General features: G+C 44.1%; 1 protein-coding gene across 1 annotated transcript in view; it reads left to right on the top strand.

Annotated features, from left to right (window-relative positions):
* Positions 1–15,773, top strand: part of LOC120943328 (glucagon receptor-like) — a 90,405-nt gene that overhangs the window by 32,783 nt on the left and 41,849 nt on the right. Inside the window, exons 2-4 of the mRNA XM_040356563.1 lie at positions 951–1,011; positions 11,739–11,835; positions 15,582–15,689. Of these exons, the coding sequence (XP_040212497.1) occupies positions 951–1,011; positions 11,739–11,835; positions 15,582–15,689 (266 nt within the window). The remainder of the gene's footprint in view (positions 1–950; positions 1,012–11,738; positions 11,836–15,581; positions 15,690–15,773) is intronic.

The raw sequence follows: 15,773 nt of genomic DNA, 5'->3' as shown, positions 1-15,773 counted from the left end.
TTGAATAATTTTTATTATAATTATATTATTATTTGTTATAATTATTTATAATTATTTATTATATTATAATTTATAATTTTGTTTTTAAAAAAATGTAATACACGGGATGCCTATTAGAATCTTGTTTGGTCAGATTTAAGTGAGTTATTTCTAAAAATTACAGACCTACAATATAAAACGCCAAATTTCCTTGCAAATAATGGTACCGCTTTTAGCATGTTTTTTCTGAAAGAATCATACCGCCAGGGAGGTTAAGAAAAAAATAATAATTTTTTAGATGCCTTCAAAGTGTTGTTGCTAGGCAGAATATTTACTCTTCCCTCTTCCTGCACCTAGGTGCTTAAGCTTCCTAACCTACACCGCACAGACTCCTGGGAATGTAGTGGGTGTAACTTTCCAGCAGTCTGTGCACTCCCCAGTCTCGAAGAATCATGTGACTTGGACAGTACAGGTGCTGAAACCTGATCTGAAACCTATTACACTGCTTGTGCAGCACTGAGCATGTGCAAGATCTGCAAGGCTGAAATCCAGGAAGTCATACAGTCTGGCTTCATGATGCCCACACTTAAGATGGCCCCAGTCAATTTCTATTTTATAAAGTGTCTAAATGCTGTAACAACCTAACAAAACGGACCTTCGTTTACAGATTAACTTTACTAGAATACATTAAGCTTGTGTATTACAGGGGAATTTATATTTAAAAAGTGAAATTGTGGCCGGAACTCCGCTTTAAGTGCCTCTCACCCAAACTTCACTAAACAGTAAAGCAAAAAAAGATTGTGGATAACAGTAGAGAATGCATTTTTAAAGACAAGTCAGGTATGGCATATTTTCATTGGGACATGCTCCTTTTAAATGCTCTGATTCTCAGAAGACATGCTGTGATAGTAACATTGTGAGCGTGTTGCTGGGTGTTGATGGCTAATCCTGTTTTTGTTTTGCCCCTTCAGCTGGATGCGTTCCTCGCCTCTGCTCTCCCTGCTCAGCCTGTGCACCCTCTGTCACTCGCAGGTAAGTACACCCATAACCGGGGCCACAGACTCACTAAACTGATGTCTCTGGGGCTCTTCACAATAATGGTTCCAATTATTAGACCAAGGGGAGGTTGACATTTAGAGTTATTCCTTGTAGATGCTCTTTTAATCAGCGATCTGCTCCAGAATCTGTCATTTCTTTATGTTTTCTATAGCTACAGCTGAATACCCTGCCATCCACATTCTCATACAAACCATTCAATTATAAAAAAAAAATCTTAACAGCTCCATGATGCACACTCTCATTTTTATTTTTGCTTTGTTTTTTAACCATTGTCAACAAAACACTTCTACTAATTTGCCAGCTGAGTTCAAATTACTTACGATGGCAGGCTTTGTCTTGCGTACGTGAACGGCTCCCATTTCTCCAGTCTGCAGGTTCAAAGACCTTGTTATTTTATATCGGAACGCCTGAACGATTAATTAATTTGAGTTAACGTTTAGCCAATGCAAAATTCTTTGAAATAACACAACAGATTAGTGTTGCCAGCCTACCAGATTGAAATTTACTGACACAACGTCCAAAATTTACTGGCACAGCCAAGTTTTTACTGCCATTTACAAAAGTTACAAAATTAAAGTTTTAAGTACACATTTTAGTATTTAGGCTACAGATAAGTACAATGGCCCAGATTCTCAAAGAGCTTACGACGGCGCAACGCCATTTGCGCCGTCGTAAGTCCTAATCTGGGCCGTCGTATCTATGCGACTGATTCTTATGCCGCGTACACACCATCACTTTATGTGATGAAAAAAAACGACATTTTTAAAAACGTCAATTTAAATGACCGTGTGTGGGGGAAAACGTCGTTTTATGTCTTGTGAAAAACGACAAAAAAAAATTGAAGCATGCTTCAATTTTATGTGTCGTTTTTCAAAACGTTGTTTTTTGTTTCACAGAAATTGACAGTGTGTGGCAAAAAACGACGTTTAAAACAACGTTTTTAAACCCGCGCATGCCCAGGAGCTAGTTATGAAGCGAGCTTCAATGGAAAAAAGTGGTGAACGTAACCTCACTTTGCTAAAACATTGTGAGAAAAACGATGGTGTGTAGGCAACGTCGTTTTTGAAAATTGAAGTTTCAAAAACGTTGTTTTTTACTTCACAGAAAATGTAATTTTTTTCCATCACATAAAGTGATGGTGTGTACGCGGCATTAGAATCAGTTACGCATAGATATCCATTAGATCTGACAGGCATAAGGCTCTTACGCTGTCAGATCTTGAATGCAATTTTTTTTCCCACCGCTAGGTGTCGCCTCGTCTTCCCCGTCGTCTATGCAAATTAGCTATTTACGCGAGATTCCCGAACGTACGCGCGGACGACGCAGTGAAATTACGACGTTTCCGTAAGGCGAAAACTTGCCCCTGCTATATGAGGGGCAAGTTTACGAAGGTCCGTCGTATGCCATGTTAAGTATGGCGTCGGATCAGCGTCATCTTTTTCCGTCGTTTACGTTGTTTTCCTAAGTCGTTCGCGAATAGGAGTTTACGTCAATGACGCTCACGTCGGCGTCATTGACGTTTTCCGTCGTGAGCTGGAGCATGCACACTGGGCTATTTTTATGCCCGGCACATGCGCAGTTCGATCGGCGCGTGGGCGCGCTTAATTTAAATACTAGCCGCCCCCTTTGAATTACGCGGCCTTACGCCGGGCCATTTACACTACGCCGCCGCAAATTACGGAGCAAGTGCTTGGAGAATACGGCACTTGCTCCAGTAATTTGCGGCGGCGTAGTGTAAATGGCTTACGCTACGCCGCCGCGGATTCTACCAGAATCTGGCCCCATATGTAATTAGACATGTGATTTAAGGTAGATATTAAGTCTAAAAACAATATTAAGTCTAAAAACATATTTCTTATTCTTTTTTCGATATAGTAAGTAGGTAGCTCAGGGACAGGGCTCAGGAGGGCAAGAAATTAGAACGGGCAGCACACAAACATGAAATTGACTCACAGTGACACTGACATCAGTGTGCAGCAGCAAAGATACCTAACACAACACGTCCCCTCTGGAGTCACAGTGACAGTCTCTCTCCGCACCGGGTGGTCCCTCCACTCCAAACAGCATAGACAGTCCTGCTCCTGGCTTGCCTTGCTCCCATCCCTCAGACATGCACACGAGGCACCGGCCACTCCACTTGGCTCCCTTGCACCATGACATCACACAACACTCTCAGGCACCACCTCCACCAGTCCCGTCCCCTGCCGGCACTGACTGAACACACTGTAGGAGGCACTTGGACAGTCTTGACCGCCTCCGGACCAGAACTATGCATCCGCAGTTCTGAGCCGTGTGTTGCAGCCATATTTTTACTGGCAACCTTTTCCTCTTACTGGTATTTACTGGCAGAAGAAAAGTGCCAATTTTTTTACTGACTGCCAGAAAAAATACTGATGGTTGGCAACACTGCAACAGATTGGTGTATGGATTAAAGATTATGAATACATTACCATTTATTACAATAGGACACATACTAACATCATACATAGAATGCAGATTGCGATGTACATAGAGTGTACATAGAGTGTACATAGAGTGTAGTATAGGGATTGCGCTACCCTGGTGGTTAATCTATATCCACCTACTTCTGGGCACTATTTGTTAGCCCCAGTACATATCACCTCTATTGACAATCCGCCGAGTATATGTCTATATATAAATGTGTACATAGGGCCAGACTCAGAGAAGAAGTACGCCGGAGTATCTGCTGATACTCAGGCGTATTTTCAAATTTGCCGCGTCGTATCTTTATTTGTCATTCACAAACAAAGATACATTGGCTTTTGGCTAAGATCCGACAGGCGTACGGCTTCGTACGCCTTCGGATCTTAGGATGCAATACTTCGGCCGCCGCTGGGTGGAGTTTGCGTCGTTTTCCAGCGTCGGGTATGCAAATTAGCTTTTACGGCGATCCACGAAGGTACGCGCGTTCGTTACATCGTCGCTAGTTGGTTTTTCCCATCGCAAAGTTAGGCCTGCTTTTTCATGGCTTAACTTTAGACGAGCCATGTTAAAGCATGGCCGTCGTTCCCGTGTCGAATTTCAAATTTTTTTTTTTTTCCTTATGACGTCCGGGAATACGAAAGTACGTTACGCACGTCGCCATTCAAAACATTACGTTGGGCGATGTCATTTCGCGCAATGCACGTCGGGAAATTTTCGCACGGAGCATGCGCAGAACGCTCGGCGCGGGAGCGCGCCTAATTTAAATGGTACACGCCCCATTTGAATTAGGCGGGCTTGCGCTGGACAGCTTTACGTTACACTGCCGTAAGTTTACACGCAAGTGCTTGGTGAATCAGGCACTTGCGCTAAAAACTTGCGGCGGTGTAACGTAAAGACGATAAGTTACACCCCTCGCGATTCTTTATGAATCTGGCCCATAGTGCTTATATACAAGTATTCTTTTCAGAAAAAATGCAAAAAACACATACATATCTGTGCCATACACGTATTGAATAGTGCTCTTAGAAAACGTGCATTCCCCTATATCAGATTTAGGGAATCCTTACCATAGAAACAAACAACTTTTACAATAACCACAAAAAATAAAATAAAATGTATATGTGAAAAAAATATATACAAATATAACAATTAAGTAGAGGATTTCTAAGTTGATCCTCTTCCCTTTAAAGTCCCATTATAATAGCCAAGTGCTCATAAAACGATCAATACTTCTCCTGTGAGATATTAAAACACAACGTGATTTCACCACTTCCGTGGTAGTCCAATCACTGTAAAAAATGGCCACTCACCAGATCTCATTTAATAAATGCCTTTGGTTCATTCCCGGGATAACCACTCCTCTTATGCGTTTCCAACAACTGCCAGATGCCTTGGGTATACTAGTGTGGTCTCTTTTTCTACAAAAGCTCACAGAGCGCCCCTCATAGTGTAGTATGTAAAACATTTATTATTTTTTTTAAATTAAAAGCAGGTATTACACTCACATTTTATTGTGCCCGTATGCCGGCACCAAGCTTCTCCAGCCGTGTATGCAAAATCTTGCGATCAGCGCGTGGTCCTGTAGATGTCAGCAGCCTCTACGCGTTTCGCAAGGTATATTGCGTCCTATTTAGGTATAGTCAGGGCCGCCATCAGGGGGGTACAGACAGTACACCTGTAAGGGGCCAGATGGTCCCCAGGGGCCCGGCCAGAACCCCAAGCCCCCCCACCTCAATTCACGGCAGCAGCCCCCCCGCTTCTCAACCCGCGATACCCCCCCTTCTCGATTCGCGGCGGTACCCCCCGCTTCTCAACTCGCGGCACCCCCCCGCTTCTCAACTCGCGGCACCCCCCCGCTTCTCAACTCGCGGCACCCCCCCGCTTCTCAACTCGCGGGACCCCCCACTTCTCAACACGGCGGCACCTCCCGCTTCTCAATTCGTGGCGGTACCCCTCGCTTCTCAATTCGCGGCACCCCCTCACTTCTCAATTCGCGGCACCCCCCCCCCCCCGCTGGTTCTCTGCTGCAGGGGGCCCATGCCTGAAGCTGTGTAAGGGGTTCCCGATGGTGGCCCTGGGTATAGTAAATGCATAGTTAAATTGGTTCAAGCAGAATAATGTAAAAATATTCATACCTGGAATTCTTCTTTAAGATACTTGCTCAGGCAGTTATTATATGTGCATTTTAGATGAGCTTCCAAGGGCCCTATAGAATTAATCTGAAGAAGATATTGCAGATCATCAGACCAAAAATACTGCATGCACCAGTTCCCCCATTACTAAATAACTCCCATACATTATTACTGCTTTTTAACTTTAATTGAGTTTCCCTTAAAACACAGGAAAATGCAGTCTGGTGGGAATGAGTCCTTCCACGAATGTGATTGGTGGCTTTGGCATAAAACCCATCATTGTTCACTGCGTTATTTTATTAGGCTATAAGCATTCTAAAATCATTTCCATCCATGTGCAATAATTTGCTGTGTGCTTCACATGCTGCTACAAGTCTTCTCCAGAAAAACATTTCAGCAGGCAGGCTCACGGAAAATGGGACTCATGTGCACTGGCAGAATACTTGACATGTAGTATTGATTAAAACACAAATCTGGCTGCTTAGATGAAGTGGACAGCGCTATCTTGTCGTGTTTTTGTTTCATCAATTCCATTCCACACAAGCTTCAAACATATTTTCTAGATGGATTGAAAAATACATGCCAAGCATGTAGAAGAATTTGGTTGTTAAGAAGAATGGGCTAGATTCAGAAAGAATTTACGCCGGCGTATCTATTGATACGCCGCGTAAATTCAAATCTGCGCCGGCGTATCTTCTTTCTGTATTCAGAAAGCAAGATACGCCGAAATTAGGCTAAGATCCGACTGGCGTAAGTCTCTTACGCCGTTGCATCTTAGGGTGCATATTTACGCTGGCCGCTAGGTGGCGCTGCCGTCGATTTCAGCGTAGAATATTCAAATGAGCTGGATACGCCGATTCAGAAACGTACGTGCGCCCGGCGGATTTTTTTACGTCGTTTGCGTAAGGCTTTCTCCGGCGCAATGTTACTCCTGCTATATGAGGCATAGCCAATGTTAAGTATGGACGTCGTTCCCGCGTCAAATTCTAAAATGTTTATGTCGTTTGCGTAAGTCGTAGGGCTTTGCGTAAATTACGCTCACGTCGAAAGCATTGACTATTTGCGACGTGATTAGGAGCATGCGCACTGTGATACGTTCACGGCCGGCGCATGCGCCGTTCGTGAGAAACGTCATTTACGTGGGGTCATGTTTTATTTACATAAAACATGCCCACCTCTTGACAATTTGAATTTGGCGCGCTTACGCCGACAGATTTACACTACGCCGCCGCAACTTACGAAGCAAGTGCTTTGTGAATACTGCACATGCCCGTCTATGTTGCGGAGGCGTAGTGTAAATAGAATACGCTACGCCCGCACAAACTTATGTCCCCCTACCTGAATCTAGCCCAATGTATTTATAGCAGTATATACAAAATAAGTATGAGGATAGATTAGGGCATCTATCTATCTATCTATCTATCTATCTATCTATTTATCTATCTATCTATCTATCTATCTATCTATCCCTATCTGTATTTACATGAATGATTTACACATGCCAGCAGAGAAAGATATATGTTTTCTATTGGTTAAAGGGGTTGTAAACCTTTGTGCGTCAAGGTGAAAAAACACCTTGCACTCCTCCCCCCGGGCCCCTGTTTTACTTACCTTAACCCCCTAACTTCCGTGGGCTCATTCCCACATCGCTTTCCAAGCGGCTTGTTGGCTCTTCATTGGTTAGATTGATAGCAGCGCAGCCATTGGCTTCCGGAGGCCGAGTCATACACTTGCCGGCAATATCTGCAGAGTGTATCACACGGGAGCGCGCCCGCAAGGTAGAGAGCTTCCCAGAGGGGGTTAACTCTTGCGAGGAGGAGCTGCGAGAGTCGCCGTGGGACCCCAGAATATATATATACACAGGTGCATCTCATAAAATTTAAATATCATCAAAAAGTTAATTTAGTTGTTTATTATTACACACAGAGTGATATATTTCTCCCCTAAGCGTGTTTGACACAGGGAACAGTCACGTGTCTTTCTCAGGGGGTTTGTGACAATCCCCCTGAGGAAGACACGTGACTGATCCCTTTTGCACCAAGTCATTTAAGCACTTTTTTATATGTTTCATATCACACTGGTTACTTCAATATAGTGTGGCACTTTTCATCTGTTATTGTTTAATTTGCCAGCACAATGGACATTTTATATAATATATGTTTGATATGTTTAATAGCATGCATGGTTTGCACTAAGATATTTATGCATTTTATATGTGTCATATCACATTGGTAATCTTAATATAGCACGGAATTTTATTTGTTTTTATATATTTATGCACCTATGAGATTGTGATCAGTGCCAGCAGCTGTATCAATTAGGAAGGTCATGAGTCATTAGTTAGCTTAGTTAGCTTATTCAGTTTATCAAAGTATAACATGTTTGTTATACTGGACTTATATAGCTGGATTCAGGTAGGGCAGCGTAACTTTCAGGCGGCGTAGCGTATAGTATTTACGCTACGCCGCCTTAGGTCAGAGAGGCAAGTGCTGTATTCACAAAGCACTTGCCTCCTAAGTTACGGCGGTGTATCGTAAATGGTGCCGGCGTAAGCGCGCCTAATTCAAATGAGGATGAGGGGGGCGTGTTTTATGTAAATGATTGGTGACCCAACGTGATTGACATTTTTTACGAACGGCGCATGCACAGTCCGTGTACATATCCCAGTGTGCATTGCTCCAAAGTACGCCACAAGGACGTATTGGTTTCGACGTGAACGTAAATTACGTCCAGCCCCATTCACGGACGACTTACGCATACAACGTAAAATTTTCACATTTTGACACGGGAACGACGGCCATACTTAACATTGGCTAGGCCACCTAGGGGGCAGCTTTATCTTTACGCCGGCGTACCTCTTACGGAAACGGCGTATCTATTCTGCGACGGGCAAGCGTACGTTCGTGAATCGGCGTATCAATTCATTTGCATATTCTACGCGGAACTCAACGGAAGCGCCACCTAGCGGCCAGCGGAAATATTGCACCCTAAGATACGACGACGCAGATAGGTTTAAGTGCATCTCAGTTTGAGCATACACTTAAACATACGACGGCTTAGATTCCGAGTTACGACGGCGTATCTACTGATATGCCAGCGTAACTCTTTGTGAATCTAGCCACTGATGTAGCTCTGCTTAGAAACCAATTAGTGTTAGAAACGAATGGCTTTGGTGTGCTAGAGTCCTCGAAGAGTAATTGCTGATCTTTATTCACTGGTTGGTTGTCCATCCTGAAAAAATCAAGTTATAAGTCACCTGGAGTGTCTTGAGATTTTGCATATTTTTAAAGGGTGCCATGGCTGAAGAAATTTTCGGAAACGCTGCTTTTTGGTGCCACAATCCCTTCAAAGATTTATCAATGTTCAAAGTCCTATTCTTAGTACATTGATGTCAAATGAACAGTAATCAGAGTATAATTGGTTATATAGAATGAGGGCAAGGTAATACACCCAATTAGTGCCATTTGCAACCTTCGGGGCCCCGATAGGAAGTACTTTTGCCCCTTACCAGCACAGCATTGTGTAATTAGGGTGATCTACATTCGAGCCAATGTTTTTAATTATGTCCAATTACTCATCATAATCACTGAATAATTATAAATATTCACGGGGTCCTGTAGTGTAGGAAACAATTTCTCCATCATAGGAAGTGTTAGATAATTATATTTATTAACCTTCAACGTAACAGTGACTTCTTCTGTAATGTGCATTATTGAAAGGGATGTAGGGATTTACTTGTGCATATAAATGGGATCAACATGACATAAGTCATTTTAATTATCTGTGTTGCTTATTTTTTCGAAACCTTGTTTATATCATTTTTCCATACCGGGCCTATTCTGGCACTTCTCTCCTGCATGCAAAAATCATCATTGTTTTGCTAGAAAATTACGTAGAACCCCCAAACATTATATATATTTACTTAGCAGATACCCTAGGAAATAAAATGGCGGTCATTGCAACTTTTTATCTCGCACAGTATTTGCGCAATAATTTTTCAAATGCCTTTAAAAAAAAAAAACAGTTTCATGAATTAAAAAATAACAAAACAGTAAAGTTAGCCCAATTTTTTTGTATAATGTGAAAGATGATGTTACGCCGAGTAAATAGATACCTAACATGTCACGCTTTAAAATTGCGCACACTCATGGAATGGCGCCATACTTCAGTACTTAAAAATCTCCATTGACAACGCTTACATTTTTTCTACAGGTTGTTGCTCGTGCTCCAACGCACGCGGCGATACCTCACATGTGTGGTTTGAACAGCGTTTACATATGTGGGCGGGACTTGGGTATGTGTTCGCTTCTGAGTGCGAGATACCGGAGACAGGAGCGTTTTAAATACATTTTTATTTTTTATTTTTTTATCTTAATTTTTTTTATTTTTGCACTTTTTTTACATTTTAATTTATTTGATCACTTTTATTCCTATTACAAGGAATGTAAACATCCCTTGTAATAAGAATATATTGTGACCAGTCCTCTTTATGGAGAGATGCGGGGTCAATAAGACCCCACATCTCTCCTCCCTGCTGAAAAGCAGGGGGCCTGGGAAAAAAAATTCATCGATCTCATGCTGACAGCCGCAATAGCTTCGCGCCCAGGCCTCCGACGGTCATAGAGATGAATGGTGACCATCTGGTCATCAGAAATCGCTATGCTTGTCATACGGTACCGGAGAAGCACCAGATGGCAGCGGGAGGGGGGGACGTCCCGTCCCATCACATATAAGAATGATCAAGCATCGGAACTGCGGCTATGATCATTCTTATGGTGCACAGAATCGCCGGCTGAAAATAGTGATATCTGAATAATGCCTGTAACTGCACCCATCCATTAAGATATCCTTACTGAAATTCCAGGACGTCATATGACGTCCTTGGGCGGGAAATGGTTAAAGGATAAAAGTTCACCTTTTTTTTTCTCTAAATTCCAGCTCCCATGTGTACCAATATAGCATTAAAGGGGTTGTAAGCCCTCAGAGTTTTTCACCTTAATGTATTCTATGCGCCCAAGTCGCGCCCGCATATGTAAACGGTGTTAAAATCACACATGTGAGGTATCGCCACGATCGTCAGAGCGAGAGAAATAATTTTAGCCCTAGACCTCCTCTGTAACTCTAACCTGGTAACCATTAATTCTTTTTTACGCATCGCCTATGGAGATTTTTAGGTACCGTAGTTTGTCGCCATTCCACGAGTGTGTGCAAAAAGACACTCACCTGCCCCACAATCCAGCAACATGGCCACCTGAACCCTCCATTTTCTCCCCCGCCTGTCCACGGCGCTGGCAATACTACTGTGGGCATCTGGCTGTGAAGCTGCAAGTGCATGTCTTCCTGTGCTGTCCTGCATAGCCGGGCAATCTTCTGGGACCTCTCCCCGCTACGCGACCTTGCGGGGACAGGGGCGCTTTAAAAAAAAATGTTTTCCTTATTTATTTACACAATTTTTTGATCACTTTTTTTACTGTCACAAGGAATGTAACATCCCTTGTGACAGTAATAGGTGGTGACAGGTACTCTTTATGGAGGGATCGGAGGTCTAAAAGACCCCAAGTCCCTCCTTTGCACTTCAAAATATTCAGATTGCCAAAAAAATGGAGATTCTGAATACTGTTTTTTTTTAAACCGGCGCCATTGGCAGCCGAGTAAACCAGAAGTGACGTTGTGACGTTGCTTTCGTGTTTACATACAGGAGACTGGAATGAAGTCTGTCTCGAGGCACCGGAAGTGGTGCATTGCGGATCGGGTCTCCTGGTGGGACGGGAGGCCCGGTAAAAGCGGTGGGAGGTGGGATGTCCCTTCCCGCTTCTCCGGTATAACAGCCGAGCGGCTTTTAGCCGTATCGGTTGTTAGCCCTAGAAAGCCCGTTCTAAAAAACAGTACTGAGATGATGCCTGTAGCTGCAGGCATCATCCTGCTATAACCCACTAAAGCCAAGGCCGCATACGCTTGGCGCCAAGGGGTTAACAGCTATACCCGGGAGGGGCGGGGCAAGTCAGGATCACGTTACCCAGAAATCTATTTTTCCGGTCGCATGCAACAGGGTCAATACTGTATTGCCAATATGTGAGAAATGACAATGCTCTGACTTGTGACTTTTTTATTTGTCCTGTACAGAGTGTTGCTGGGAAGGTTCTGGAGAAAACCGTTGAAGAGTGGATGCGATATAAAGAAGATTGCTACCAATGGATGACAAGCACACCGCGCCCTCTAGGTTAGCTGGCACCACTCTTTTACACGTCTTTTGTCATAGACTGGGAGCTTGGTGGTTTATTTTTTTCTGTGACTGCACAATTAAGCACACAGAAATGGTTTGACATAGCATTGACCTGACGGATTTTTATCATTATTGGGTTTTATTTAATAGGCTTAAAATCCAGTTTCTGTTAGCTGTCAACAAGTGAATTTTACTCAAAGGCAAGTTTATGTGTATACTATGCATACAGAGTGTTATTGGTATATATAGGAGGGTTCACAAGAAGAGCAGGAGCCTAAGGCCTCGTACACACGAGTTTCTCGGCAAAAACCAGCAAGAAGCTTGCTGGGTTTTTTTTTTTTTGCCGAGGAAACCGGTCGTGTGTACACTTTTCGACGAGGAAACCGTCGAGGATCTCGTCGGGCCAAAAAGAAAGCATGTCTTCTTTTTCCTCGACAGGAATGGGAAAATTTGGCTCGCCGAGATCCTCAGCGGCTTCACAAGGAACTCGACGAGCAAAGCGATGTGTTTCGCCTGTCGAGTTCCTCGGATGTGTGTACGAGGCTTTAGGTACAGTGGATGTCCATCCAGGGGCGGACTGACCATTTGGTCACTCGGGCACTGCCCGAGGGCCCCATGCCACTAGGGGGCCCCATCAGGGTTGCCAGCCTCAGTAAAACCAGGGACAGTATGTAAGAATTTGTGTTTTTTTTTTTACATCTGTCCCTGAAATGTCCCTTACCGACATCCTTTTGGTCCCAAGATTATAGCTGCCTCGCCTCTCCAGTATCTTTTCAGTGTGTGTGTGTATATTCTGTGTATATGTATACTGTGTGGCCCCATAATCTATTGCCTGGGGGCCCCATAATCTCCTATTGCCTGGGGGCCCCATAATTTCCTATTGCCTGGGGGCCCCATAATCTCCTATTGCCTGGGGGCCCCATGAGTTGTCAGTCCACCCCCGTGTCCATCTTTAATTATAAAGAATCTTCAGTAAATCTGGGAGATCACAATTGGTCAGCAGATCATGGAGAGCACAACTGGTCAAAACGAAGCAGCTTCTCTGTGTTTATTGCAATCCCTATCAATGTCAAAAGATAGGGGGCTACTACTTTTCCTAGGGCCATCCGATTTTCTATACCAGGGGTCTCCAAACTTTTGAAACAAAGGACCAGTTTACTGCCCTTTAAATTTTAGGGGAGCCAGACTGTGACCAGTGGGATAGAAAATGCCCTGGCTTTAGTGGGAGTAAACACTGCCATAGGCTAGGTGGTCAGTGGAAGTAATAAAATTACATAATTGGTGTCTGTGGGAGGTAGGGTTGCCAACCGTCCGTAGTATTACGGACAGTTCGTAATAAACGGGCATTTTCCCCCCCGTTCGTCAATGTCCGTGGTTACAGGAATGTGGCAGTAAAAATAGCCGAGATCGGTTCGGCTTGGATCTGCACATGGAGATTGGAGGCAGGGGGTGATTGGAGGCAGGGGGTGATGGTGGCTGCGGTGGCACCGCAGAGGGGGATAGAAGCAGGGGGTGTTAGTGGCAGGGGGTGATCGGAGGCAGGGGATGTTGATGGCACCGCAGAGGGGGATGGTGGCAGCACAGAGGGTGGGGGATGGAGACAGGGGTTGTTGGTGGCACTACAGAGGGGAATGGAGGCAGGGGGAGATTGGAGGCAGGGGGAGTTTGGAGGCAGGGAGATAGTGTGGCACCGCAGAGGGGATGAAGGCAGGGGGTGTTGGTGGCAGAGGGGGATGGAGGCAGGGGGTGATGTGACTAAATAATTTGCCCTTATTATATCGAAAATAACAAAAATATGTTTTTTTATCTTAATATCTACCTTAAATCACATTGCTATTTGCCTAGCATACTTGTTTGTAGCCTAAATACTGAAATTTGCACCTAAAAATTTAATTTAGTAACTTTGGTGAAATGCCAGTAAAAACGTGGCTGCGCCAGTAAATTTTGGGTGTCGTGCCAGTAAATTTCAATCTAGTAGGTTGGCAACACTGGTGGGAGGAATTGTGCCCCATAATTGGTGTCAGTGTGAGAATTAGCATCTCTGATGCCAGTGGAAGGAATAGTACCCCATTGCATGGGGATACCAACAAGAATTAATGGCACCCGTGTGTCTGCAAAAGGTAGCAATTTTTTTGCAGCGCGTTCCCACATGGCATCTAGTGTGAACAAGCCCCAAAGTCTCACTGCAAGGGATCGTTTTAACCTTTCCCGTGTTGTTGGCAGGTACTGTAAGTATTAACTGCTTTCTTTTCAGTGGTACATTTATTGGTTTATAAAGTGTCACTTTAATCTGCCAGTCCACAGGAGCTTAGTGACGTTTGGCCGTTATATGAGTCACATGGAAATAACAGTATTACAGGACTGTGCTCTGTGTTTACGATGACATACAGTATATGGTTATAGAAAGAATATGCGGCATTCACATCTCAGCCAGTAGTGGTGCCCCCTTGGAAGATAATTACAGTTGTTGTTTTCTTGTGATGGAGATTGGTGTAAACTCAGCTGTATATGTAATGAGCAGGTTCCAGATCGCTGGGGAAGCTCTGCCATGCCTGCTGCAAATATCAATACTTTTAACCAGTGTTTCTTTAAAAAAATATATATATATTTATAGATAGATAGTGGTTATGACTTTGTATCTTTTTTTTTACAAATGAAATTAAAGACTTTGGGGCAGATCCACAAAGATCTGCCCCAGCGCAGCGTATCTGAGATACGCTACGCCGCCGTAACTTACTTTTTTTGGTTTGAATCCTGAATGAATTTGCGCCGTAAGTTACGACGGCGTAGTGTATCTCTCGCGGCGTAAGGGCGCGGAATTCAAATTGGGCGGGTAGGGGGCGTGTTTCATTTAAATGAAGCGCGTTCCCGCGCCGAACGAACTGCGCATGCGCCGTCCCTAAATTTCCAGCCGTGCATTGCGCTAAATGACGTTGCAGGGATGTCATTGTTTTGACGTGGACTTAAATTACGTCCATCCTGATTCACGGACGACTTACGCAAACGAAAAAAAAAAATTCAAATTAAACGCGGGAACGACGGCCATACTTAACATAGCAGGTTTAACTATACGCCACCAAATAGCAGGTTTAACTATACGCCGAAAAAAGCCGTCTAGAGATGACGTAAAAGAATGCGACGGACGCTCGTTCGTTCGTGGATCGTCGGAAATAGTTAATTTGCATACTCGACGCGGAAAACTACGTGAACGCCACCCAGCGGACGCCGAAGAATTGATTGCATCTTAGATCCAAAGGCGTGCGAAGACGTACGCCTGTCGGATCTAACCCAGATGCCGTTGTATCTTGGTTTGAGGATTCAAACCAAAGATACGACGCGGGAAATTTGAAAGTACGCCAGCGTATCAGTAGATACGCCGGCGTACTTGCTCTGTGGATCTGGCCCTGTGTTTTTTTTACATCTGTCCCTGATATGTCTGAAGCCAACATGCTTCTGATGTGAAAGTCCCGAGATTTTAGCTGGCCCGCCTCTGCACTGCCTCCTGGCATGGTGGCCATCTGTAAGCCCAGGGGCCCCATAATCTTCTATTGCCCGGGGGGCCCCATGAGTTGTCAGTCCGCCCCTGTGTAAGAAAAAAACCCCGGTTCACCCCTTTACCTACACGAGAGAGATCTAGTAATAATAGGAAAAGGTTTTCTTCCTTGTAATGATCATCCTTCATTTTAATTGCGGTCTAATGGCCCCCTCTCCCCGAACTTGCTTCTCTGTCTTTTGTTTCATAGGGCTGCACTGCAACCGTACTTTTGACATGTATGCCTGCTGGCCAGATGGAACACCCGGGACTATCACAAGCGTATCCTGTCCCCATTACCTTCCCTGGTTCCAGAAAGGTATCTTTCTACAACAAATTTGCTTTAAAAGTGGAAATTTATTTTAACAGTGAGCTTTAAATGTATCAAAGAAATAAGTAAAAT

This window comes from Rana temporaria, chromosome 6 (assembly GCF_905171775.1).
Source record: "Rana temporaria chromosome 6, aRanTem1.1, whole genome shotgun sequence".
Taxonomy (NCBI): domain Eukaryota; kingdom Metazoa; phylum Chordata; class Amphibia; order Anura; family Ranidae; genus Rana; species Rana temporaria.
This window is presented reverse-complemented; position numbering and strand designations above follow the sequence as displayed.